Below are 27,223 nucleotides of genomic sequence, written 5' to 3'. Positions count from 1 at the left end.
GTCAGCACCTTCAGGAACTATACCCCAGTGAGAGTCAGCACATTCAGGAACTGTACCCCAGTGAGAGTCAGCACCTTCAGGAACTGTACCCCAGTGAGAGTCAGCACCTTCAGGCACTGTACGCCAGTGAGAGTCAGCACATTCAGGAACTGTACCCCAGTGAGAGTCAGCACCTTCAGGAACTGTACCCCAGTGAGTGTCAGTAACATCAGGAACTGTACCCCAGTGAGAGTCAGTAACATCAGGAACTGTACCCCAGTGAGAGTCAGCACCTTCAGGAACTGTGTCCCAGTGAGAGTCAGCACCTTCAGGAACTGTACCCCAGTGAGAGTCAGCACCTTCAGGGACTGTACCCCAGTGAGAGTCAGCATCTTCAGGAACTGTACCCCAGTGAGAGTCAGCACCTTCAGGAACTATACCCCAGTGAGAGTCAGCACATTCAGGAACTGTACCCCAGTGAGAGTCAGCACCTTCAGGAACTGTACCCCAGTGAGAGTCAGCACCTTCAGGAACTGTACGCCAGTGAGAGTCAGCACATTCAGGAACTGTACCCCAGTGAGAGTCAGCACCTTCAGGAACTGTACCCCAGTGAGTGTCAGTAACATCAGGAACTGTACCCCAGTGAGAGTCAGTAACATCAGGAACTGTACCCCAGTGAGAGTCAGCACCTTCAGGAACTGTGTCCCAGTGAGAGTCAGCACCTTCAGGAACTGTACCCCAGTGAGAGTCAGCACCTTCAGGAACTGTACCCCAGTGAGAGTCAGCACCTTCAGGAACTGTACCCCAGTGAGAGTGAGCACCTTCAGGAACTGTTACCCTGTGAGAGTCAGCATCTTCAGGAACTGTACCCCAGTGAGAATCAGCACCTTCAGGAACTGTACCCCAGTGAGAGTCAGCACCTTCAGGAACTGTACCCCAGTGAGAGTCAGCATCTTCAGGAACTGTACCCCAGTGAGAGTCAGCACCTTCAGGAACTGTACCCCAGAGAGAGTCAGCACCGTCAGGAACTGTACCCCAGTGAGAGTCAGCACCTTGAGGAACTGTACCCCAGTGAGAGTCAGCACCTTCTGGAACTGTACCCCAGAGAGAGTCAGCACCTTCAGGAACTGTACCTCAGTGAGAGTCAGAACCTTCAGGAACTGTACCCCAGTGAGAGTCAGCACCTTCAGGAACTGTACCCCAGTGATTGTCAGCACCTTCAGGAACTGTACCCCAGTGAGAGTCAGCACCTTCAGGAACTGTACCCCAGTGAGAGTCAGCACCTTCAGGAACTGTACCGCAGTCAGAGTCAGCACCTTCAGGAACTGTACCCCAGTGAGAGTCAGCACCTTCAGGAACTGTACCCCAGAGAGAGTCATCACCTTCAGGAACTGTACCCCAGTGAGAGGCAGCACCTTCAGGATCTGTACCCCAGTGAGAGGCGGCACCTTCAGGAACTGCACCCCAGTGAGAGTCAGCACCTTCAGGAACTGTACCCCAGTGAGAGTCAGCACCTTCAGGAACTGTACCCCAGTGAGAGTCAGCACCTTCAGGAACTGTACCGCAGTGAGAGTCGGCACCTTCAGGAATTGTACCCCAGTGAGAGTCAGCACCTTCAGGAACTGTACCGCAGTGAGAGTCAGCACCTTCAGGAACTGTACCCCGGTGAGAGTCAGCACCTTCAGGAACTGTACCCCAGTGAGAGTCAGCACCTTCAGGAACTGTACCGCAGTGAGAGTCGGCACCTTCAGGAACTGTACCCCTGTGAGAGTCAGCACCTTCAGGAACTGTACCGCAGTGAGAGTCAGCACCTTCAGGAACTGTACCCCAGTGAGAGTCAGCACCTTCAGGAACTGTACCGCAGTGAGAGTCGGCACCTTCAGGAACTGTACCCCATTGAGAGTCGGCACCTTCAGGAACTGTGCCCCAGTGAATGTCAGCACCTTCAGGAACTGTACCCCAGTGAATGTCGGCACCTTCAGGAACTGTACCCCAGTGAGAGTCAGCACCTTCAGGAACTGTACCCCAGTGAGTGTCAGCACCTTCAGGAACTGTACCTCAGTGAGAGTCAGCACCTTCAGGATCTGTACCCCAGTGAGAGTCAGCACCTTCAGGAACTATACTCCAGTGAGAGTCAGCACCTTCAGGAAGTGTACCCCAGTGAGAGTCAGCATCTTCAGGAACTGTACCCCAGTGAGAGTCAGCACCTTCAGGAACTGTACGCCAGTGAGAGTCAGCACATTCAGGAACTGTACCCCAGTGAGAGTCAGCACCTTCAGGAACTGTACCCCAGTGAGTGTCAGTAACATCAGGAACTGTACCCCAGTGAGAGTCAGTAACATCAGGAACTGTACCCCAGTGAGAGTCAGCACCTTCAGGAACTGTGTCCCAGTGAGAGTCAGCACCTTCAGGAACTGTACCCCAGTGAGAGTCAGCACCTTCAGGAACTGTACCCCAGTGAGAGTCAGCACCTTCAGGAACTGTACCCCAGTGAGAGTGAGCACCTTCAGGAACTGTAACCCTGTGAGAGTCAGCATCTTCAGGAACTGTACCCCAGTGAGAATCAGCACCTTCAGGAACTGTACCCCAGTGAGAGTCAGCACCTTCAGGAACTGTAACCCAGTGAGAGTCAGCATCTTCAGGAACTGTACCCCAGTGAGAGTCAGCACCTTCAGGAACTGTACCCCAGAGAGAGTCAGCACCGTCAGGAACTGTACCCCAGTGAGAGTCAGCACCTTGAGGAACTGTACCCCAGTGAGAGTCAGCACCTTCTGGAACTGTACCCCAGAGAGAGTCAGCACCTTCAGGAACTGTACCTCAGTGAGAGTCAGAACCTTCAGGAACTGTACCCCAGTGAGAGTCAGCACCTTCAGGAACTGTACCCCAGTGATTGTCAGCACCTTCAGGAACTGTACCCCAGTGAGAGTCAGCACCTTCAGGAACTGTACCCCAGTGAGAGTCAGCACCTTCAGGAACTGTACCGCAGTCAGAGTCAGCACCTTCAGGAACTGTACCCCAGTGAGAGTCAGCACCTTCAGGAACTGTACCCCAGAGAGAGTCAGCACCTTCAGGAACTGTACCCCAGTGAGAGTCAGCACCTTCAGGAACTGTACCTCAGTGAGAGTCAGCACCTTCAGGAACTGTACCCCAGTGAGAGTCGGCACCTTCTGGAACTGTACCCCTGTGAGCATCCTCACCTTCAGGAAGTGCATCCCAGTGAGAGCCAGCACCTTCAGGAACTGTACCCCAGTGAGAGTCAGCACCTTCAGGAACTGTACCTCAGTGAGAGTCAGAACCTTCAGGAACTGTACCCCAGTGAGAGTCAGCACCTTCAGGAACTGTACCTCAGTGAGAATCAGCACCTTCAGGAACTGTACCCCAGTGAGAGTCAGCACCTTCAGGAACTGTACCCCAGTGAGAGTCAGTAACATCAGGAACTGTACCCCAGTGAGAGTCAGCACCTTCAGGAACTGTACCCCAGTGAGAGTCAGCACTTTCAGGAACTGTACCCCAGTGAGAGTCAGCACCTTCAGGAACTGTACCCCAGTGAGAGTCAGCACCTTCAGGAACTGTACCCTGGTGAGAGTCAGCACCTTCAGGAACTGTACCCCAGTGAGAGTCAGCACCTTCAGGAACAGTACCCCAGTGAGAGACGGCACCTTCAGGAACTGTACCCCAGTGAGAGTCGGCACCTTCAGGAACTGTACCCCAGTGAGAGTCAGCACCTTCAGGAACTGTACCCCAGTGAGAGGCGGCACCTTCAGGATCTGTACCCCAGTGAGAGTCAGCACCTTCAGGAACTGTACCCCAGTGAGAGTCAGCACCTTCAGGAACTGTACCCCAGTGAGAGTCAGCACGTTCAGGAACTGTACCCCAGTGAGAGTCAGCACCTTCAGGAACTGTACCCCGGTGAGAGTCAGCACCTTCAGGAACTGTACCCCAGTGAGAGTCAGCACCTTCAGGAACTGTACCCCAGTGAGAGTCGGCACCTTCAGGAACTGTACCCCATTGAGAGTCGGCACCTTCAGGAACTGTACCCCAGTGAATGTCGGCACCTTCTGGAACTGTACCCCAGTGAGAGTCAGCACCTTCAGGAACTGTACCCCAGTGAATGTCGGCACCTTCAGGAACTGTACCCCAGTGAGAGTCAGCACCTTCAGGAACTGTACCCCAGTGAGTGTCAGCACCTTCAGGAACTGTACCTCAGTGAGAGTCAGCACCTTCAGGAACTGTACCCCAGTGAGAGTCAGCACCTTCAGGAACTGTACCTCAGTGAGAGTCAGCACCTTCAGGAACTGTACCCCAGTGAGTGTCAGCACCTTCAGGAACTGTACCTCAGTGAGAGTCAGCACCTTCAGGAACTGTACCTCAGTGAGAGTCAGCACCTTCAGGAACTGTACCCCAGTGAGAGTCAGCACCTTCAGGAACTGTACCCCAGTGAGTGTCAGCACCTTCAGGATCTGTACCCCAGTGAGAGTCAGTATCTTCAGGAAATGTACCCCAGTGAGAGTCAGCACCTTCAGGAACTATACTCCAGTGAGAGTCAGCACCTTCAGGGACTGTACCCCAGTGAGAGTCAGCATCTTCAGGAACTGTACCCCAGTGAGAGTCAGCACCTTCAGGAACTATACCCCAGTGAGAGTCAGCACATTCAGGAACTGTACCCCAGTGAGAGTCAGCATCTTCAGGAACTGTACCCCAGTGAGAGTCAGCACCTTCAGGAACTGTACCCCAGTGAGTGTCAGCACCTTCAGGAACTGTACCTCAGTGAGAGTCAGCACCTTCAGGAACTGTACCCCAGTGAGAGTCAGCACCTTCAGGAACTGTACCCCAGTGAGTGTCAGCACCTTCAGGAACTGTACCCCAGTGAGTGTCAGCACCTTCAGGATCTGTACCCCAGTGAGAGTCAGTATCTTCAGGAAATGTACCCCAGTGAGAGTCAGCACCTTCAGGAACTATACTCCAGTGAGAGTCAGCACCTTCAGGGACTGTACCCCAGTGAGAGTCAGCATCTTCAGGAACTGTACCCCAGTGAGAGTCAGCACCTTCAGGAACTATACCCCAGTGAGAGTCAGCACATTCAGGAACTGTACCCCAGTGAGAGTCAGCACCTTCAGGAACTGTACCCCAGTGAGAGTCAGCACCTTCAGGCACTGTACCCCAGTGAGAGTCAGCACATTCAGGAACTGTACACCAGTGAGAGTCAGCACATTCAGGAATTGTCCCCCAGTGAGTGTCAGTAACATCAGGAACTGTACCCCAGCGAGAGTCAGTAACATCAGGAACTGTACCCCAGTGAGAGTCAGCACCTTCAGGAACTGTATCCCAGTGAGAGTCAGCACCTTCAGGAACTGTACCCCAGTGAGAGTCAGCACCTTCAGGAACTGTACCCCAGTGAGAGTCAGCACCTTCAGGAACTGTACCCCAGTGAAAGTCAGCACCTTCAGGAACTGTACCCCAGTGAGAGTCAGCATCTTCAGGAACTGTACCCCAGTGAGAGTCAGCACTTTCAGGAACAGTCCCCCAGTGAGAGTCAGCATCTTCAGGAACTGTACCCCAGTGAGAGTCAGCACCTTCAGGAACTGTACCTCAGTGAGAGTCAGCACCTTCAGGAACTGTACCCCAGTGAGAGTGAGCACCTTCAGGAACTGTACCCCAGTGAGAGTCAGCACCTTCAGGAACTGTACCTCAGTGAGAGTCAGCACCTTCAGGAACTGTACCCCAGTGAATGTCGGCACCTTCAGGAAAGAAAGAGAAAGGAAAAATGAAAATAAATTATGTAGCTGGTAGTTTTTAGCATAACAAGCGTCTGTTAATCGAACAGGAAGCTAAATGATTGTAATTCCTTTGACAGGGTTTATCGGGACAGCCAGGTCAGAAGGGAGCCGCTGGTGCCAAGGTAACAAAACATTCCTCAAATCATTTGGTTAGAAACACTTTAGAGAAATTCAGTTCAGAATTACAATAAAACATGCCTTTTTTTATTTTAAAATTGTAAGTAAACAGAAGCTAAAAGTGATTTAATTTTATAAATGGATTTGTTAGAGGCCCCAGTTAATGTTAATGGTGACATTAATTTCCACTGGGAGTTTCTCGGGGGGCAGATGGTCCATGTTGTGTGAAGAGGAGACTTCTCTGAAACGCTGTTTATACTTCGGCCTTCTGATTTCAGGTTAACCGGACCAAATACCCCTGACTGATGAATTTCAGAATTGGGGTTAAGCCCAGAACTAGCGAGACCAACGCACAGGACTTAGCGCACTCAGTGCAGACTGCACCTCAGCTGCCCTCCATACCAGGGGGGTATTCACCACAAAGCCCACCATCACGTTACCGGTGTCACGTACTGAGGTTCCGGCGGGGGAGGGGCAGAGCAGGAGGGACCGAGGATGCCGCTACCAATGCACGCCAACTCCTAGAATGATCCAGCACAGAAGGAGGCCATTCGGCCCATCTTGCCTGTGCCGGCTCTTTGATCAAGCTCTCCAAATAGTCCCACTCCCCCTGCTCTTTCCCCACAGCCCTGCAAATTTCTCCATTTCAAGTATATATCCAATTCCAACTGCAGTATTGTATCGGGGATGGCAGCAGTCACCATTTACCATTCATTCAAATTATTTTCTTCCTTCCCAAGCAGCTGACTGATTAAACCCAAGGTTTTCTGATTCTGGAGGGTTGAGCTAGAAAGCTCTGATCAGCTCTGGTTGATTCCGCCTGCTTATTTGATCAGAATTCAGAAGACAGTAAAAAAAAAAGTCAGAAGGCTAAAAATATGCAAAATGAGACTATCTGGGATTTTAAAACTTATAAGCTCCCTCCCTATACCGCACACCCCAACAGTACCACACTCCGCCCGCATAGTAACAGCCTCCTTTACAGACTGCAGTATACCCAGGGATCAATAGAGGCTCCCTTTGGGCCAATAACAAGCCTCAAAGTCATTACCAAACTGGAATAGATCTGACATGGTTTTAATGAGATTTGTCTCAGGATTTTCTTCATGCGGAATCCTTGCCAGGATGGCCACAACACGTTAGTTGGCGGCTAAACAATTGCAGATTAGCAAGTTTGTAAAGTATCCCATTGCAAGTTGGTGCTTATGTTATCTTATGTCCTTCTCCCCACCATTGGTGTCCGTGCCTTCAACTGCCTAGGGTCTAAGCTCTGGAATTCCATCCTTAAACCTCTCGCCCTCCTTTAAGACGCTCCTTAAATCTATTTTTGACCGAGCTTTTGGTCATCTACCCTAATATGGGGCTCAGTGTCCAACTGTGTCTAATAATGGTCCTTGAACCACCTTGCGATATTTTACTACGGTAAAGGTGCTATATAAATACAAGTTGTTGTTATCTCCATATCCCTGTCTGGGGCTTTGTTTCTGTTTAACGACCTGTTCTCCTACCTCGCTAACTGATGGTGCTTTTTACAACAGGGTGGAAGTGGCTTCCGGGGAATGACTGGTGTCTCCGGCCCCCCAGGTCAAATTGTGAGGAAAAAAAATCAGTTTATTCTGATCTTACTGCTTTTTCTACAACATTAACATTCTGTAAAATGCCTAAAGTGGATAGACTAATCGTGAGTTCTGATGTTGGCAGGGTGAGCCAGGACCTCAGGGGGAGATCGGCCCACCGGGACCCGTGGGCCTGAAGGTGAGTCATGTGCAAAGTGATGTTTGTGCAAAGTGGGGTTGAGGGATATGGTGGGGAGGTGGGGTTGAGGGGAGGTGGGGTTGAGGGATATGGTGGGGAGGTGGGGTTGAGGGGTATGGTGGGGAGGTGGGGTTGAGGGTGTGGTGGGGAGGTGGGGTTGAGGGATATGGTGGGGAGGTGGGGTTGAGAGGAGGTGGGGCTGAGGGATATGGTGGGAAGGTGGGGTTGAGGGATATGGTGGGGAGGTGGGGTTGAGGGATATGGAGGGGAGGTGGGGTTCAGGGGAGGTGGGGTTGAGGGATATGGAGGGGAGGTGGGGTTCAGGGGAGGTGGGGTTGAGGGATATGGTGGGGAGGTGGGGTTAAGGGATATGGAGGGGAGGTGGGGTTGAGGGATATGGAGGGGAGGTGGGGTTGAGGGATATGGCGGGGAGGTGGGGTTGAGGGATATGGCGGGGAGGTGGGGTTGAGGGATATCGAGGGGAGGTGGGGTTGAGGGATATGGTGGGGAGGTGGAGTTGATAAATCTCACTCCCACCATTGGTCGCCCAGCACGTCCATCTTTGCCTTCCCAGGCCAATTGGAGAGCGAAGATACTCTTTACCTGATGGAATGATTCTTGACCGTCAGTCAAGCAGCTTTCCCCCCACCCTCCCCCACCAATCTCTGATATTTTAAAATTCCCCAGTGATTTTCTCCCGGTTTGTTTGCAGCTGAGCCTTTGGAGATTAATGATTAATTTCTGGAGTCTCCAGAACAGTCGGGAAGGTCAGCGACCCTAACTGCAGGCTAAATATCGAATGTTTTACTGATTGTTTGAAGCACATGATGCTCATCACATGATGCTCATCACATGGCTGCTGCAGAACTACTTGCGGCCTCTTCACTGCACTGTGGCATTTGCATCCATGTGCAGCTAAATAACCGCGCAGTGGGAGGCGTGTTCACACACACCGTGATATAGTGCAACACCTAGCAGGTGCCAACGTGGGGCTCCAGTGATGAGATCCCCTTTGATGTAAATTTTGCTCCAACAACGGTTTGTGGCAGAGAATTCCACAGGCTAATCACCCCTTATTTAAAAAAACATATCTTCAAGCCGCTCCTATAATTCGTTCCCTCATTACCCAAATCCGTGCCCTCACATTACTGTCTCAGCAACCAGTGGGACATCGATCACCCCTTTCCTTTTAAAAAGCCTTCTTGAAGACCTCAATCAGGTCACCTTCTCAGCTGTAGTGTAAAATGCCTTAAGGTGCATCAGTTGTACAGGTTCCCTTAAGATCACATCACCGGCACTCGACACCTTCTTTAGTCCATTTACTTGCGGTTTCTGACGAATGGTTTTGAATTGGCAGTGGACTCCCCTTGGCCATGGGACCTCTTGCTCTGATATTGATTTTACCATTTTGTTAGTCCTGCAAATACTGCAGCATCGCACTAACGTGGTTTCTCTCTCTCCAGGGCGACAGAGGAATGGTTGGTGCAAGTGGACCTCCAGGTCCCAGAGGCAAGGCTGTAAGTATTGAGAATCAGTCTGTGCTAGTGAGGAGGATCGATATCCAGCATGCAGCATTCCCACTGTACTGCACACAGTGCCACTGGTTTTAGTTTTAGTCTGTACCTTGAGATTTAGACTTATTTCATTCATAGTCTCAGGAAGAAGTTTAGGGGGAAAAATTGAGTTGCGCCCTCTTTGGGACGATAACTTCACCGGGGCGATACTTTTAGCACCCTGGAAAAATTAGCGTCCCCACGGCCGAAATTGAGTGGTAGCACCCCAAGAGGGGCGCAGTGAGGGAATACCGAAGCGCTGCGTGCCGCGGTATTGCAGGCCTTCCTCCCCTTCTTAAAGGGGAGGGGACCCGGGGCCCCGCTGGGCCCCCAGGGATCGGAGTGCCGGCAAAAGAACCCGGCACTCAAGAGAAGTGCCGGGCTCACGGAGCGCAGCCGGCACTCTGCGGGTGGGGGGAGGGCGGGTAAGGAGGTCGGGGACAGGAGCAAAGGCAGGTGATGGTTTGCGGCCGGCAAAAAATGGCCACCCGGCGCCTCGCCTTTAAATAGCACCGCCCTGAATGGCCTACTCCTGCTCCTATCCTCTATGTTTCTATGTTCCCCCTTAATCTTCAAGTCCAAATTTTAGTTGTATTTTCTTTTTACTCTGTCTGTGTGTGTGTGGTGGCGGTGGGGGGGGGCGGGGTGGCGGTGGAGAGGGCTGTAGGCTAAAGAAACTGGTTGTTTCCATTTTTAGATTTAATGATTTGTTTCATTAAATCTGGGGGCAACTTGCTGACCTTGCACGATCAGGGAACTTCATTCAAAGGGAACAGGGCTTGGAGAAACACATGATAGTCTCCTGCTGTTACTTCAAAGCTTTACTCAAATGATCTGATTATTCACTTTTAGCATGATTTGTAGCCAGTGCTCTGTCGTATCCTGCTTGTTCTGGCTGGTTCTCAGTGGTTTGGTAGGTTTGGATAAATGGCTCTCTGTGCGTTCCTGAGACTGGGCAGAATTGACAGAGTAACTGGAGAGCATCGACAGAGCAGCTAACCTGAAAGAAGCATTTGTTGAATGGAATCTGAACACAGAGGGTGTATAAAGCCTCCTTGGAAATTACTCAGGGTCTGGTTGCCACTGTGGGAAATGGTCGGAGGAAAACTTGTTTTTCCTTGAATCCAGGCATTTCAATTTCCCAGCAGTTTGTTGAGGTACGAGTGAGGGGGAAGGACATTTTCCTTGGCCTTGAGTGATTGCTGTCTCTGCTGAAGCTGCTACAGGGCCCCCTTAGCTATGAACCGATGAGAAGGTTCATTTGTAAAGGCGACACTTTCACACGGAGCCTCGCTAGCAGTGAGTGAGGTTGACATAGGGCAGTAACATTGTAGTCTGATTTTCCAACCTGCAGCAGGCACTAGCGAGGGGTCCGTGCTGAGGACAAAGACTCAAAAATTACCCCTTAGATTTAATTGGGACTTCAGTCTTCCATCTCCCCATTTAACCTGTTTCAAACAGTTTAGTCTCTGAGCCGCTAGATACTACAGTCCCTGATCTGCCCCCTTCTCCTACTCCTAACTTTTATTTTATTCATTACTGGGATGTGGGCGTCGCTGGCAAGGCCAGCATTTATTGCCCATCCCTAGTTGCCCGTGAGACAGTGGTGGTGAGCCGCCTTCTTGAACCACTGCAGTCCGTGTGGTGAAGGTACTCCCACAGTGCTGTTAGGGAGGGAGTTCCAGGATTTTGACCCAGCGACAATGAAGGAATGGCGATATACTTCCATATCAGGATGGTGTGTGACTTGGAGGGGAACTTGGAGGTGGTGGTGTTCCCAAGCGCCAACTGCCCTTGTCCTTCTAGGTGGTAGAGGTTGTGGGTTTGGAAGATGCTGTTGAAGGAGCTTTGGCGAGTTGCTGCAGGACATCTTCTAGATGGTACACACTGCAGTCACGGTGCGCCGCTGGCAGAGGGAATGAATGTTTAAGGTGGTGGATGGGGTGCCAATTGAGCGGGCTGCTTTGTCCTGGATGGTGTCGAGCTTCTTGAGTGTTGTTGGAGCTGCACTCATCCAGGCAAGTGGAGAGTATTCCATCACAATTCTGACTTGTGCCTTGTAGATGGTGGAAAGGCTTTGGGGAGTCAGGAGGTGAGACACTCGCCGCAGAATACCCAGCCTCTGTCCTGCTCTTGTTGCCACAGTGTTTATGTGGCTGTTCCAGTTCAGTTTCTGGTCAGTGGTGACCCCCCAGGACGTTGATGGTGGGGGATTCGGCGATGGTAATGCTGTTGAATGTCAAGGGGCAGTGGTTCGATGCTCTCTTGTTGGAGATAGTCATTGCCTGGCACTTGTGTGGCGCAAATTTTTTTGCCACTTATCAGCCCAAGCCTGAATATTGTCCAGGTCTTGCTGCATGCAGGCATGGACTGCTTCATTATCTGTGGAGTTGCGAATGGCGCTGAACACTGTGCAGTCATCAGCGAACATCGCCACTTCTGACCTTATGATGAAGGGAAGGTCATTGATGAAGCAGCTGAAGATGGTTGGACCTAGGACACTGCCCTGAGGAACTCCTGCAGTGATATCTTGGGGCTGAGATGATTGGCCTCCAACATCCACAACCATCTTCCTTTGTGCTAGGTATGGCTCCTGCCATGGAGAGTTTCCCCCCTGGCTTCAGTTTTACTGAGGCTCCTTGATGCCACACTTGGTCAAATTCTGCCTTGATGTCAAGGGCAGTCACTCTCACCTCACCTCTGGAATTCAGCTCTTTTGTCCATGTTTGGACCAAGGCTGTAATGAGGTCTGGAGCCAAGTGGTCCTGGCGGAACCCAAACTGAGCTTTGACGAGCAGATTATTGGTAAGTGCCGCTTGACAGCACTGTCGCCAACACCTTCCGTCACTTTGCTGATGTTTGAGAGTAGACTGATGTGGCGGTAATTGACCGAATTGGATTTGTTCTGTTTTTTATGGACAGGACATACCTGGGCCGGTTTCCACATTATCGGGTAGATGCCAGTGTTGTAGCTGTATGGGAACAGCTTGACTAGAGGCGCGGCTAGTTCTGTAGCACAAGTCTTCAGCACGATAGCCGGATTGTTGTCAGGGCCCACAGCCTTTGCTGTATCCAGTGCGCTCAGCCGTTTTTTCATATCACGTGGAGTGAATCGAATTGGCTGAAGACTGGCTTCTGTGATGGTGGGGACCTCAGGAGGAGGCCGAGATGAATCATCCACTCGGCTCTTCTGACTGAAGATGGTTGCAAACACTTCAGCCTTGTCTTTTGCACTCGTGTGCTGGGCTCCACCCTCATTGAGGATGGGGATATTCATGGAGCCTCCTCCTCCCATTAATTGTTTAATGGTCCACCACCATTCACGACTGGATGTGGCAAGACTGCAGAGATTTGATCTGACCCGTTGATTGTGGGGTCGCTTAACCCTGTCTATAGAATGCTGCTTCCGCTGTTTAGCATGCATGTAATCTGTGTTGCAGCTTCCCCAGGTTGGCACCTCATTTTTAGGTACGCCTGGTGCTGCTCCTGGCATGCTCTTCTACACTCGTTGAACCAGGGTTCGTCCCCTGGCTTGGTGGTAATTGTAGAGTGAGGGATATGCCGGGCCATGAGGTTACAGATTGTGGTTCTGATGGCCCACAGCGCCTCATGGATGCCCAGTTTTGAGCTGCTAGATCTGTTCTGAATCTATCCCATTTAGCATGGTGGTAGTGCCACACAACACGATGGAGGGTGTCCTCAGTGCGAAGACGGGACTTCATCTCCACACTGACTGTGCGGAGGTCACTGCTGCCAATACCATCATAGACAGATGCATCTGCGACAGGTAGATTGGTGAGGACGAGGTCAAGTAGATTTTTCCCTCCTGTTGGTTCCTGCTGTTTGATCCATGTTCTCTTACCCCTCCTGACCCTCTTCCCCCTTGTAGCTTCCTCCTTTACCTCCTGACCGTCGTCCACCTCCTCCCATCTATTGTGACCTTCCTCCTCTTCATCCTCCATGTCCACTTCCTCCTATCCTAGCCCTTCTCATCCTATCTCTCTTACTGAGTTGTGGGGGGGGGGGGGGGGGAAACATGAATTAGGTACTTGACTGGTGAAGAATTATTGACGAGAAGAATTCCTTTTGGTCCCATGGCCTTCTACTAATGGGTTTGAATGATTTTGAAGTCGAACATTGCTGGGATATTTTCTGATATCATTTTGTCATCATCGACCAGTATTAAAGAGCTTGTGCTGCAGTCGTGACACTTCCTGCCACATTACCAACTCCTTTAAAAAAATAACTAGCCTGTTCCACCAATCTATTGCCAATTTATAGAATCATACAGCACAGAAGGAGTCCAGTCGGCCCATCGTGCCCGTGCCGGCTCTTTGAAAGAGCTCTCCAATTAGTCCCACTCCCCTGACCTTTCCCCAGAGCCCTGCAAATTATTTCCTTTTCAAGTATTTATCCAATTCCCTTTTGAAAGTTACTATTGAAGCTGCTTCCACCGCCCTTTCAGGCAGCGCGTTCCAGATCACAACAACTCGCTGCGTAAAAAGAATTCCTCCCATCTATCTGTATTGATGATTTTCTGAGCTGTGCTGTGACCACACTACTTGAGGCAATGGTTCCTCTGTAACTGGAACTGGCCCTGTGTAACTGAGTTGAGGTTCAGTGCTGTTTAAACACAGAGGGGGTCATGGAAAGGCTGTATACACTCAGTGGTACCTGACGCGGGACCAGGACCTACCTTGGTGCCTCCGCAGGGCAGAAGGGGAGTTCAGGAACTCAGGATTAGGATCTTCCAATTGGCGGAAAACAAATTGAAAGTTTCAAATATAAAAAGGAAGATGCAGTGAAGGATCACCCACACACTTGAAAGGAAGAACATATTACAACAGATTAGCTCCACAAAAGCAGATTTCTAGAAGGCTTTTTTTTTACAGTAATTAGGACTCAATCTCCAATTCTTGCTTTGAAATGAAACGCCGGATTCCACAGTGTATTAAATAAAAGTGTCCGGATGATCTTTACCAAGCTCCGGGACACTGTGCCACTACCCTTATGAGCCAAGACAGTAAGCAACAAGCTGGTCTTTAGAAATGACAATGAAGACCAATCAATCAATTTTACTAACCAGGAATATCTTAAGCTCAGTGTCATTCTTAACTCAGTAAAGGGTGAACGCAACTCAGTGCAGCTCAATACAGGACGACCCCGGGATCAGTGGGGGACGACCCCGGGCCCAGTGGGGGACGACCCCGGGCCCAGTGGGGGACGACCCCGGGCCCAGTGGGGGACGACCCCGGGCCCAGTGGGGGACGACCCCGGGATCAGTGGGGGACGACCCCGGGCCCAGTGGGGGACGACCCCGGGCCCAGTGGGGGACGACCCCGGGCCCAGTGGGGGACGACCCCGGGCCCAGTGGGGGACGACCCGGGCCCAGTGGGGGATGATCCCTCAGTAATTCTTTTAAAACCCAGTTGATCAATGACTTGAGCACTGGTGGATACCGGGCAGGCAGTCAAAATCAGGGCAGCCACGTACTGCATTGCTGATCATCTTCCAAAATTCTATAGACTCTGGAACAGTACCCATGGATTGGAGGGTAGCTAATGTTACCCCACTATTCAAAAAAGGTGGTAGAGAGAAAACGGGGAATTACAGACTGGTAAGCCTGACATCGGTAGTGGGGAAAATGCTAGAGTCCATTATAAAAGATGTAATAGCAGAGCACTTGGAAAACAGTGACAGGATCGGACAAAGTCAACATGGATTTACAAAAGGTAAATCATGATTGATTAATCTACTGGAATTTTTTGAGGATGTAACTGGTAGAATAGATTAGGAAGAACCAGTGGATGTGGTGTATTTGGACTTTCATAAGGTCCCGCATAAGAGATTAGCGTGTAAAGTTAAAGCACATGGGATTGGGGGTAAGGTACTGACTTGGATAGAGAACTGGTTGGCAGACAGGAAGCAAAGAGTTGGAATAAACGGGTCTTTTTCTGAGTGGCAGGCAGTGACTAGTGGGGTACCGCAGGGATCGGTGCTAGGATCCCAGCTATTCACAATATATATTAATGATCTAGACAAGGGAACTAGATGTAATATCGCCAAGTTTGCAGACGACACAAAGCTGGGTGGGCGTGTGTGCTGTGAGGAGGATGCCGAGAAACTCCAGTACGATTTGGACAGGTTGGGTGATTGGGCAGATGCATGGCAGATGCAATATAACGTGGATAAATGTGAGGTTATCCACTTTTGTGGCAAAAACAGGAAGGCAGATTATTATCTGAACGGCAATAGATTGGGAAAAGGGGAAGTGCAACGAGACCTGGGTGTCCTTATGCACCAGTCGCTGAAGGTAAGCATGCAGGTGCATCAGGCGGTTAAGAAGGCAAATGGTATGTTGGCCTTCATAGCGAGAGGATTCAAGTACAGGAACAAGGATGTCTTGCTGCAGTTTACAGGGCCTTGGTGAGACCACACCTTGAGTATTGTGTGCAGCTTTGGTCGCCTTATCTGAGGAAGGATGTTCTTGCCATGGAGGGAGTGCAGAGAAGATTCACCAGACTGATACCTGGGTTGGCAGGAATGACGTATGAAGAGAGATTGGGTCGACTGGGCTTGTATTCGCTAGAGTTTAGAAGAATGAGAGGGGGTCTCATTGAAACTTATAAAATTCTAACAAGTCTAGACAGACTAGATGCGGGAAGGATGTTCCCGATGGTTGGGGAGTCCAGAACCAGGGGTCACAGTCTAAGGCTAAGGGGTAGGCCATTTAGGACAGAGATGAGGAGGAATTTCTTCACCCAGAGAGTGGTGAACCTGTGGAATTCTCTACCACAGAAGGCAGTTGAGGCCAATTCATTAAATATATTCAAGAAGGAGTTGGATATATTTCTTAAGGCTAAAGGGATCAATGGATATGGGGAGAAGGCAGGGACAGGGTACTGAGTTTGGATGATCAGCCATGATCTCATTGAATGGCGGAGCAGGCTCGAGGAGCCAATTGGCCTACTCCTGCTCCTATCTTCTGTGTACCCCCTGTCACCCCACTGCCGACCCGCTATGTCCCGATGTTAACCTGATCTTTTGAGCAGGCGAGCCAGTAACCCACAGGAAGGCAGCAGGGTCCTTTATTAAATATACAGACCGGGTCCTGTACCCGACTACAATATTAGTCAGAGGCCTGAGCGGGGTGCAGTGATGGCTCCCCTATTAGGCCGGACCTGCCAGGAGGTGGATCATGGGCCAGAAGAGGCCCAGGCAGGTAATTAAGGGAATTTAACTTTAGGCTTCCTTGTTGGCTAGGGGAGGGGGCAGGACTGCTTGGCCCTCACAAGGAAGCTTTGAGCCTCCCTTAGCCGGGCTCCCCCACCCCTCTCCCCGATTGTGGCCAGAGCCCCTCATTGACGGCTGGAGACTGTTCCCATGATTGGCCGGGCCTCCACCTCCGTGGACACCCCGGGTTGACCACCCGCTTTGGGGCTCATGCGCACCGTCCCCTCCAACCCCCCTCTAAATTTGGGACCCAAGTGTTCCCAGATCTGAGGAAACTCCTCAAACACCTCTCTGACACTCCTGGCGAGGATACAAGAAGAGCTTGTCTGATGGACAATCCTTCGAGCCTCCAAGCTCCCTCACTTCACAACCTTTCCTTTTGTTCTCATTGTTGTGAATACAGCTGTGGGGGGAGGAATTCTGATTTTTTAAAAATTTGTTTATGGGATGTGGGCATCGCTTGCAAGGCCAGCATTTATTGCCCATCCCTAGTTGCCCTCGAGAAGGTGGTGGTGAGCCACCTTCTTGAACCGCTGCAGTCCGTGTGTTGATGGTACTCCCACAGTGCTGTTAGGGAGGGGGTTCCAGGATTTTGTCCCAGCGACGATGAAGGAACGGCGATATATTTCTAAGTCAGGATGGTGTGTGACATGGAGGGGAACTTGGAGGTGGTGGTGTTCTCTGCTGCCCTTGTCCTTCTAGGTGGAAGAGGTCGTGGGTTTGGGAGGTGCTGCCAAAGAAGCCTTGGCGAGTTGCTGCAGTGCAACTTGTAGATGGTACACACTGCAGCCACGGTGCGCCGGTGGTGGAGGGAGTGAATGTTTAAGCTGGTGGATTGGGTGCCGATCAAGCGGGCTGCTTTGTCCTGTATGGTGTCGAGCTTTTTGAGTGTTGTTGGAGCTGCACTCATCCAGGCAAGTGGGGAGTATTCCATCACACTCCTGACTTGTGCCTTGTAGATGGTGGAAAGGCTTTGGGGAGTCAGGAGGAAAGACACTTGCCACAGAATACCCAGCCTCTGACCTGCTCTTGTTGCCACAGTATTTATGTGGCTAGTTTCTGGTCAATGGTGATCCCCAGGATGTTGATGGTGGGGGTTTTGGCGATGGTAATGCCGTTGAATGTCAAGGGGAGGTGGTTAGACTCTCGCTTGTTGAAAATAGTCATTGCCTGGCACTTGTGTGGCACGAATGTTACCTGCCACTTATCAACCCAACCATGAACGCCGTCCAGGTCCCGTTGCATGCGGTCATGGACTGCTTCATTATCTGAGGAGTTGTGAATGGCACTGAACACTGTGCAATCATCAGCGAACTTCCCCATTTCTGACCTTATGTTGGAGGGAAGGTCATTGATGAAGCAGCTGAAGATGGTTGGGCCTAGGACACTGCCCTGAGGAACTCCTGCAGTGATGTCCTGGGGCTGTGATGATTGACCTTCAACCACCACAACCATCTTCCTTTGTGCTAGGTATGACTCCAGCCAGTGGAGAGTTTTCCCCTGATTCCCATTGACTTCAGTTTTACTAGGGCTCCTTGATGCCAGACTCGGTCAAATGCTGCCTTGATATCAAGGGCAGTCACTCTCACCTCACCTCTGGAATTCAGCTCCTTTGTCCATGTTTGGACCAAGGCTGTAATGAGGTCAGGACCACCAGGTCTTGGTGGAACCCAAACTGGGCATCAGTGAGCAAGTTATTGGTGAGTAAGTGCCACTCGATAACACTGTCGATGACACCTTCCATCACTTTGCTGATGATTGAGAGTAGACTGATGGGGCGGTAATTGGCCGGGTTGGATTTGTCCTGCTTTTTGTGGGCAGGACATACCTGGGCAGTTTTCCACATTGTCGGATAGATGCCAGTGTTGTAGCTGTACTGGAACAGCTTGGCTAGAGGCACGGCTAGTTCTGGAGCACAAGTCTTCAGCACGATAGCCGGGATATTGTCGGAGTCCATAGCCTTTGCTGTATCCAGTGCACTCGGGCATTTCTTGATATCATGTGGAGTGAATCGAATTGGCTGAAGACTGGCTTCTGTGATGGTGGGGACCTCAGGAGGCCGCCGATATGGATCATCCACTCGGCACTTCTGGCTGAAGGTGGTTGCTTTACTGCAGCAGAGAACATCAATCTTCGATACAGATTCCTAGAATGGCTCTGTCTGGTGATCAGGCAGAGAAATTACCTGCACCAAATATGTGTATTTACACCGCTCAGTGTGAGGAAGGGGGGGAGCAATACTGGCATCAGCAAAGACTCTTAAATAAAGTATTCCTGTTTGGAACTACTCCCTGAATATATGATGAAATAGTGGTCAATGTTTCTCTGAACTCTCCTCTCTCGCTCCTCCTAAGCTCCACATGTCCTGTCCTCCACTCTTTCTCCTCTCTCTATTCTCACTGTGTTGGTGGGAATCCTGAGCGGGGTATAAAAGTCCCCAGAGACCAGGTAAGGCCTCACAGCATCGGCGGGAAACCTGAGCGGCAGAGCGGGGTATAAAAGTCCCCAGAGACCAGGTAAGGCCTCGCAGCGTCGGCGGGAAACCTGAGCGGCAGAGCGGGGTATAAAAGTCCCAGAGAACAGGTAAGGCCTCGCAGCGTCGGCGGGAATCCTGAGCGGCAGAGCGGGGTATAAAAGTCCCCAGAGACCAGGTAAGGCCTCACAGCGTCGGCGGCAATCCTGAGCGGCAGAGCGGGGTATAAAAGTCCCCAGAGACCAGGTAAGGCCTCACAGCGTCGGCGGGAATCCTGAGCGGCAGAGCGGGGTATAAAAGTCCCCAGAGACCAGGTAAGGCCTCGCAGCGTCGGCGGGAATCCTGAGCGGCAGAGCGGGGCTATAAAAGTCCCCAGAGACCAGGTAAGGCGTCACAGCGTCGGCGGGAAACCTGAGCGGCAGAGCGGGGTATAAAAGTCCCAGAGACCAGGTAAGGCCTCACAGCGTCGGCGGGAATCCTGAGCGGCAGAGCGGGGTATAAAAGTCCCAGAGACCAGGTAAGGTCTCACAGCGTCGGCGGGAAACCTGAGCGGCAGAGCGAGGTATAAAAGTCCCAGAGACCAGGTAAGGCCTCACAGCGTCGGCGGGAAACCTGAGCGGCAGAGCGGGGTATAAAAGTCCCCAGAGACCAGGTAAGGCCTCACAGCGTCGGCGGGAAACCTGAGCGGCAGAGCGGGGTATAAAAGTCCCCAGAGACCAGGTAAGGCCTCACAGCGTCGGCGGGAAACCTGAGCGACAGAGCGGGGTATAAAAGTCCCCAGAGACCAGGTAAGGCCTCACAGCGTCGGCGGGAATCCTGAGCAACAGAGCGGGGTATAAAAGTCCCCAGAGACCAGGTAAGGCCTCACAGCGTCGGCGGGAATCCTGAGCGGCAGAGCGGGGTATAAAAGTCCCAGAGACCAGGTAAGGCCTCACAGCGTCGGCGGGAATCCTGAGCGACAGAGCGGGGTATAAAAGTCCCCAGAGACCAGGTAAGGCCTCACAGCGTCGGCGGGAATCCTGAGCGGCAGAGCGGGGTATAAAAGTCCCAGAGACCAGGTAAGGCCTCACAGCGTCGGCGGGAATCCTGAGCGGCAGAGCGGGGTATAAAAGTCCCAGAGACCAGGTAAGGCCTCACAGCGTCGGCGGGAATCCTGAGCGGCAGAGCGGGGTATAAAAGTCCCCAGAGACCAGGTAAGGCCGACCAGTCTCCGAACTCGGAGGGAAGGAGAGAGGTAAAAAGTAATCCGAGTGTGACGTCACCAGAAAGCGGGTAAGTGATTGGTTGGTGAGTATTTCTCCCTTTTAAGCTTAAATCTCTTTGGTTTATAGTTTCTAAGGTGTGATATACACCATCTAGAATCGGGGCAGAGGATATTTAAGAATAATATTAATAAATTTAATTAATTACATAGAATGGGAGATCAGGTGATGTGTTGCTGCTGCAATATGTGGGAGCTGGTGAACACCATTGATGCTCACGGTGATCACATTTGCAGTAAGTGTTGGCTGCTCGAGGAACTCCGGCTCCGTGTTGAAGAGCTGGAGACCAAGCTTCAAACACTGAGACACATCAGGGAGGGGGAGAGTTACCTGGACTCTGTGTATCACGAGGTAGTCACACCAATTAGATTAATTAATTCAGATGTAGTCCGTGGCCAGGGTCAGGATGGTGTGACTAGAAGTGAGGCAGGTACGGGGATCCAGGAGGTAGTGTTGGAGGAGCCGCAGCCCTTGCACTTGTCCAACAGGTTCGAGGCTCTTACTCCCTGTGGGGACAGGAGCAGGGACTGCAGGGAGGATGAGCAACCTGGCCACAGCACCGTGGAGCAGGGGGCCATTCAAGTGGGGGGAGTTAAAAGAAATGTTGTAGTGGTAGGGGATAGTATCGTTAGGGGGATAGATAGAGTTCTTTGCAGCCGAGAGCGAGAGTCCCAAAGGCTGTGTTGCCTGCCCGGTGCCAGGGTTAAGGACATCTCCTCTGGACTGGAGAGAAACTTGGAGGGGGAGGATCCAGTTGTCGTGGTCCATGTTGGTACCAACGACATAGATAGGACAAGGAAGGAGGTTCTGCTGAGGGAGTTTGAGCAGCTAGGGGCCAAATTAAAAAGCAGAACCACAAGGGTAATAATCTCTGGATTATTACCTGAGCCACGAGCGAATTTGGCTAGGACAAAAAGAATTGGAGAGTTAAATGCGTGGTTCAAAGACTGGTGTGGGAGAAATGGGTTTTACTTCCTGGGACACTGGCACCAGTACTGGGGCAGGAGGGAGCTGTTCCGTTGGGACGGGCTTCACTTGGCCAGTGCTGGGACTAGAGTCCTGGCGGATCATATAACTAGGGCTGTAGAGAGGGCTTTAAACTAACTAGTGGGGGGGAGGTTCCTAGAGAGCAAATAATAAAAATGACAACAGAGAAGGTCATAGACTTAGGTAGCAGTGGGGAAATTAAAAACCAGAGCGTGTCAGGAAGGGGCAGAAGGTATGGAGTAAAAGGTAAAGTAATAAAAAGGGCAAAAGCAGGAACTAAGTGTCACAAAACATCTTTGAAAGTTCTCTATCTGAATGCACGTAGCATTCGTAACAAAATAGATGAGTTAATGGCACAAATAACTACATATGGGTATGATCTTGTGGCCATTACAGAAACATGGCTGCAGGGTGACAATGCCTGGGAATTAAACATACCAGGTTATTTAACGATCAGGAAGGACAGGCAGGAAGGAAGGGGAGGTGGGGTGGCTATGTTAATAAAGGAAGGAATCACTGTAATACAGAAAAATGATATTGGGTCAAAAGATCAGGATAATGAAACAGTTTGGGTGGAGGTAAGGAATAATAAGGGGAAAAAAACACTAGTGGGCGTAGTCGATAGGCCTCCGAACAGTGGCAACTCTGTTGGACGGAGTATCAATCAGGAAATAGTTGAGGCTTGTAAACATCTATAATTATGGGGGATTTCAACTATCATATTAATTGGACAAATCAAATTGGGCAGAGCAGCCTTGAGGATGAGTTCATTGAGTGTATTAGGGATGGGTTTCTTGAGCAGTATGTAACTGAACCGACCAGGGGGCAAGCAACCTTAGATCTGGTCCTGTGTAACGAGACGGGATTAATTAAAAATGTCCTAGTAAAGGATCCCCTTGGAATGAGTGACCATAACATGGTTGAATTCCATATTCAATTAGAGGGTGAGAAGGTTGGATCTCAAACAAGCGTGCTAAGCTTGAATAAAGGAGACTATGAAGGTATGAGAGCGGAATTGAGTAGAGTGGATTGGGAAAATAGATTAAAGGGTAAGACGATACATGATCAGTGGTGTACATTCAAGGAGTTATTTTACAACTTCCAAAAAAAATATATTCCACTGAGAAGAAAAGGGTGTAAAAGAAAAGACAGCCATCTGTGGCTAAGTAAAGAAATTAAGGATAGTATTCGACTAAAAACAAGGGCATATAAGGTAGCCAAATCTAGTGGGAGGATAGAGGATTGGGAAAACTTTAAAAGACAGCAAAAAATAACAAAAAGATTGATTAAGAAAGGGAAGATAGATTATGAAAGTAAATTAGCAAAAAATATAAAAACAGATAGTAAGAGTTTTTATAGTTATATAAAAAGAAAAAGGGTGGCTAAAGTAAATGTTGGTCCCTTAGAGGATGAGACCGGGAAATTAATGGTGGGAAATATGGAGATGGCAAAAACACTGAATGAATATTTTACATCAGTCTTTACAGTAGAAGACACTAAGAATATCCCAACACTGGACAAACAGGGGGCTAAAGGGGGGGAGGAGCTAAACACGATCAAAATCACTAAGGAAGTGGTACTCAGTAAAATAATGGGACTCAAGGCGGATAAATCACCTGGACCTGATGGCTTACATCCTAGGGTCTTGAGGGAAGTGGCGGTAGGGATTGTGGATGCATTGGTAATAATTTTCCAAAACTCCCTGGACTCAGCAAAGGTCCCGGCAGACTGGAAAACTGCTAATGTAACACCCTTATTTAAAAAGGGCAGTAGACAGAAGGCTGGAAACTATAGACCGGTTAGCCTAACATCTGTGGTAGGTAAACTTTTGAAGTCCATTATTAAGGAGACAGTAACAGGACATTTGGATAATCATAATTTAATAGGACAAAGTCAGCATAGTTTTATGAAGGGGAAGTCATGTTTGACAAATTTGCTGGAGTTCTTTGAGGAAGTAACGTATAGGGTGGATAAAGGGGAACCAGTGGACGTAGTGTATTTAGACTTCCAAAAGGCATTTGACAAGGTGCCACACAAAAGATTATTGCTTAAGATAAAAAATCACGGGATTGGGGGTAATACTCTGGCATGGATAGAGGATTGGCTATCTAACAGAAGGCAGAGAGTTGGGATAAATGGTTCATTCTCAGACTGGCAATCAGTAACTAGTGGTGTTCCGCAGGGGTCAGTGCTGGGTCCCCAACTCTTTACAATCTATATTAACGATTTGGAGGAGGGGACCGAGTGTAACATATCAAAGTTTGCAGATGATACTAAGATGGGAGGGAAAGTAGTGAGTGAGGAGGACATAAAAAACCTGCAAGGGGACATCGACAGGCTAAGTAAGTGGGCAGAGATTTGGCAGATGGAATACAATACTGGAAAGTGTAAGGTTATGCACTTTGGCAGGAAAAATCGTAGAGCAAGTTATTATCTTAATGGCAAGAAACTGGAAAGTACTGAAGTACAAAGGGATCTGGGGGTCCTGGTGCACGAAACTCAAAAGGTTAGTATGCAGGTGCAGCAAGTGATTAAGAAGGCCAATGGAATGTTGGCTTTCATTGCTAGGGGGATAGAATATAAAAATAGGGAGGTATTGCTTCAGTTGTACAAAGTATTGGTGAGGCCGCACCTGGAATACTGCGTACAGTTTTGGTGTCCATACTTAAGAAAGGACATACTTGCTCTCGAGTCAGTACAAAGAAGGTTCACTCGGTTAATCCCGGGGATGAGGGGATGGACATATGAGGAGAGGTTGAGTAGATTGGGACTCTACTCATTGGAGTTCAGAAGAATGAGAGGCGATCTTATTGAAACGTATAAGATTGTGAAGGGGTCGGATCGGGTGGATGCGGGGAAGATGTTCCCGATGATGGGTGAAACTAGAACTAGGGGGCATAGTCTTAGAATAAGGGGCTGCTCTTTCAAAACTGAGATGAGGAGGAACTACTTCACTCAGAGGGTGGTAGGTCCATGGAATATGCTGCCCCAAAAAGCTGTAGAAGCTACATCATTACATAAATTTAAAACAGAAATAGACAGTTTCCTAGAAGTAAAGGGAATTAAGGGTTACGGGGAGCGGGCAGGAATTTGGACATGAGTCTAGGTTCGGATCGGTCATGGCCCTGTGGGTAGCGGAGCGGGCCCAGGGGCCGTGTAGCTTGATCCTGCTCCTATTTCGTGTGTCTAATTCTGTTAGATTCAGGAGATGGTTCTGTGATAGTGGATTGGCGGTTAGGATCAGATCAGCCATGATCTTATTGAATGGCGGAGCAGGCTCGAGGGGCCGATTGGCCTACTCCTGCTCCTATTTCTTATGTTCTTATGTTCTTATGTTACTGTCAAGGCACATTGCACCATCTTGTACTCTAACCGGGCCTATCAGTACCACATCTCTGCAACTCCTCACCTCTGTCCCTCTTCACTCCTCACAGTCTACAGACTTTTAGACCCCAGGCTTGCCATCACCATTAATATTTATCTTGTTTTCTCTCTCACGATTTCCGGTTCTGGGTCTGTTCTCCACAATGAACTTTGCTCCTTCCCCTGGGTTCCTCCATATTTCTTTGACTAAACACCATCATTACAAATACTGGATTCTAAACTGGTTCTGGTTCTAAACCTATATCATTGTAACAATCTGTTATTCCAAACCCTTTTATCAGAAGCCTATTATTGCGTATATTACAAACCTCTCTTTGTTACACACATTGCCTAATAAGAAGTCAGCTTTCGCTCCTGTGAGGGACAGTGTGCGATTCATTCTCCAGAGATCTCCGGCTAAATCGGAATTTAAACCAGGCCTCTTTGGAGCTGGCAATGGTGATGTAATTGATTCATCTTAGCAGTTACAATGAGAGGGGGTCGATGGTCAGTGTGCAAGGAATGATGGGAGGGGTCGATGGTCAGTGTGCAAGGAATGATGGGAGGGGTCGATGGTCAGTGTGCAAGGAATGATGGGAGGGGTCGATGGTCAGTGTGCAAGGAATGATGGGAGGGGTCGATGGTCAGTGTGCAAGGAATGATGGGAGGGGTCGATGGTCAGTGTGCAAGGAATGATGGGAGGGGTCGATGGTCAGTGTGCAAGGAATGATGGGAGGGGTCGATGGTCAGTGTGCAAGGAATGATGGGAGGGGTCGATGGTCAGTGTGCAAGGAATGATGGGAGGGGTCGATGGTCAGTGTGCAAGGAATGATGAGATAATCCTGGAATAGGCCAGTAGGCCAGTCAGAAAGCAGCTGAATATATGGTTCACCTGCTCCCTGCTACCAAGGAGACCAGCGACAATGTCATCTCCTGCCATACGGTTGGCACAGATTACAACCAACGTTAGTGCAAAATAGAAGATTATTTGTAGGAAACATGAGTGGTATCTGTGCACACTTTGGTGTTTGTCACTTTTTAAAATCAATATTTGTCTTGTTCCCAGGGCACTAAAGGAGAGCGAGGTCCCACTGGGATTCCAGGTCCTCAGGGTATTCCTGGATTTAAAGGAGATAAGGTAAGGAATAGGACTCTCTATTCAGTGTTGTACACAGTTTTGGCACTCATTGCTCAGGCATGCTCTCGTTGTGTGCAGGAGCCCAAGTTCCATCACAGTGATGGTAGGAACAGGGTCTGCAAGAAGTAACTCTCAAGACTGTCCCAGCCTATCAGTCAGGGAATGGAATGTGATAGAGACCTGGCTCAGGGTCAGTGGAAATTTGAACAGCTCTAATCCCAGACATTCTTTCTGCTCTGTCTCCAGGGATTCCAAGGAAAAAGAGGACCCAAAGGTGGTTTTGTAAGTACCTGATTATATATAATTTAAGTATGTTGTGTGTGTGTTTGTATCTGTCTTAGTGAGTGTGTCTGTTTTTGTGTGTCTCTTTTTGCGTGCGGGTGGTGTGTCTTTTTGCGTGCGGGTGGTGTGTCTGTCTGCGTGCGGGTGGTGTGTCTGTCTGCGTGCGGGTGGTGTGTCTTTTTGCGTGCGGGTGGTGTGTCTGTCTGCGTGCGGGTGGTGTGTCTGTCTGCGTGCGGGTGGTGTGTCTGTCTGCGTGCGGGTGGAGTGTCTGCCTGCGTGTGTCATATTTGACCTCGCAGTGAGCTTCCAACCACATGTCCATGCCATAACCAAGACCGCCTATTTCCACCTCTAACATCGCCCAAGAGGGCATGAAAAAATATTGGCAAGTAAAATCAAGGAAAACCCAAAGATGTTTTATAAATACATTAAGAGCATGAGAATAACTAAAGTAAGAGCAGGGCCTATTAGGGACCATAAAGGTAACCTGTGTGTGAAGGCGGAAGACATGGGTATGGTCCTTAAAGAAGCACCCCCAAAAAATTAGCGCTCCCGCGGCCGAAATTCACTGGTAGAGCCACAAAAGGGAAGCAGGGTGCTACTGGAAGCACCCCGCCTCTCTCGTGAATATTGCGGCACGTCGCGCCACGGTACTGCAGGCCCCTCCCCTTCACGTGGGCAGCCGGCACTCCACGGGGGGGGGGACGGGTGGGGCTGCAGAGGAGGCCGGGGACAGCAACAGGGCAGGTGCTGGCAGGTGGCCAGCAACAAAAACAGAACCTCCCCTTTAATTAGCGCCGCCCCGGCCGCAGGTGGGCCCCCCTGACCCCGCCAGACATAGCGTCAGGTGGTAAGTCAGGGGGCGCTACCGAAGATTGCGAGCGGGGCGCTGCGCATGGCGATGACGTCATTGCCGGCGGCGCAGCGCCGCGAGGCACTAACGGTTACCGCCGCCGCTAACCTCCCACTGAATTTTGTGGGAGGCGTTGGCGGCGCCGCGCCCAGGCGCTCGTTGCTTTGCGCCCCGTAACGGGAGGCGCAAAGCAACCACATTTTTAGGCCATAGAGTCATAAAGGCACAGAAGGAGGCCATTCGGCCCATCGAGTACGTCCTGTTGCAGTCGATTGGTATCATCCTCACTGTTTGCCACACCCACAAGTTTGGTGTCATCGGCAAATTTAGAAAATCTACTTTGTATTCCAATATCCAGGTCATTTATATATATCAAAAAAAGCAGTGGTCCCAGCACTGACCCTTGGGGGACACCATTGTTTGCCATCCTCCAGTCTGAAAAACAGCCATT

General features: G+C 50.2%; 1 protein-coding gene across 1 annotated transcript in view; it reads left to right on the top strand.

Annotated features, from left to right (window-relative positions):
* The window catches only part of col9a2 (procollagen, type IX, alpha 2), a 168,974-nt gene that overhangs the window by 90,387 nt on the left and 51,364 nt on the right, over positions 1-27,223 (top strand). Inside the window, exons 11-16 of the mRNA XM_085963164.1 lie at positions 5,834-5,878; positions 7,412-7,465; positions 7,575-7,628; positions 9,092-9,145; positions 25,566-25,637; positions 25,884-25,919. Coding sequence (XP_085819290.1) covers positions 5,834-5,878; positions 7,412-7,465; positions 7,575-7,628; positions 9,092-9,145; positions 25,566-25,637; positions 25,884-25,919 — 315 coding nt within the window. The remainder of the gene's footprint in view (positions 1-5,833; positions 5,879-7,411; positions 7,466-7,574; positions 7,629-9,091; positions 9,146-25,565; positions 25,638-25,883; positions 25,920-27,223) is intronic.

The sequence above is a fragment of the Somniosus microcephalus genome, chromosome 20 (genome assembly GCF_052327205.1).
Source record: "Somniosus microcephalus isolate GS21.2 chromosome 20, FLI_Smic_1.0, whole genome shotgun sequence".
In the NCBI taxonomy this organism is placed as follows: Eukaryota; Metazoa; Chordata; class Chondrichthyes; order Squaliformes; family Somniosidae; genus Somniosus; species Somniosus microcephalus.
The sequence above is the reverse complement of the archived record's forward strand: the minus strand, read 5'-3'. Positions and strand labels throughout refer to the sequence as shown.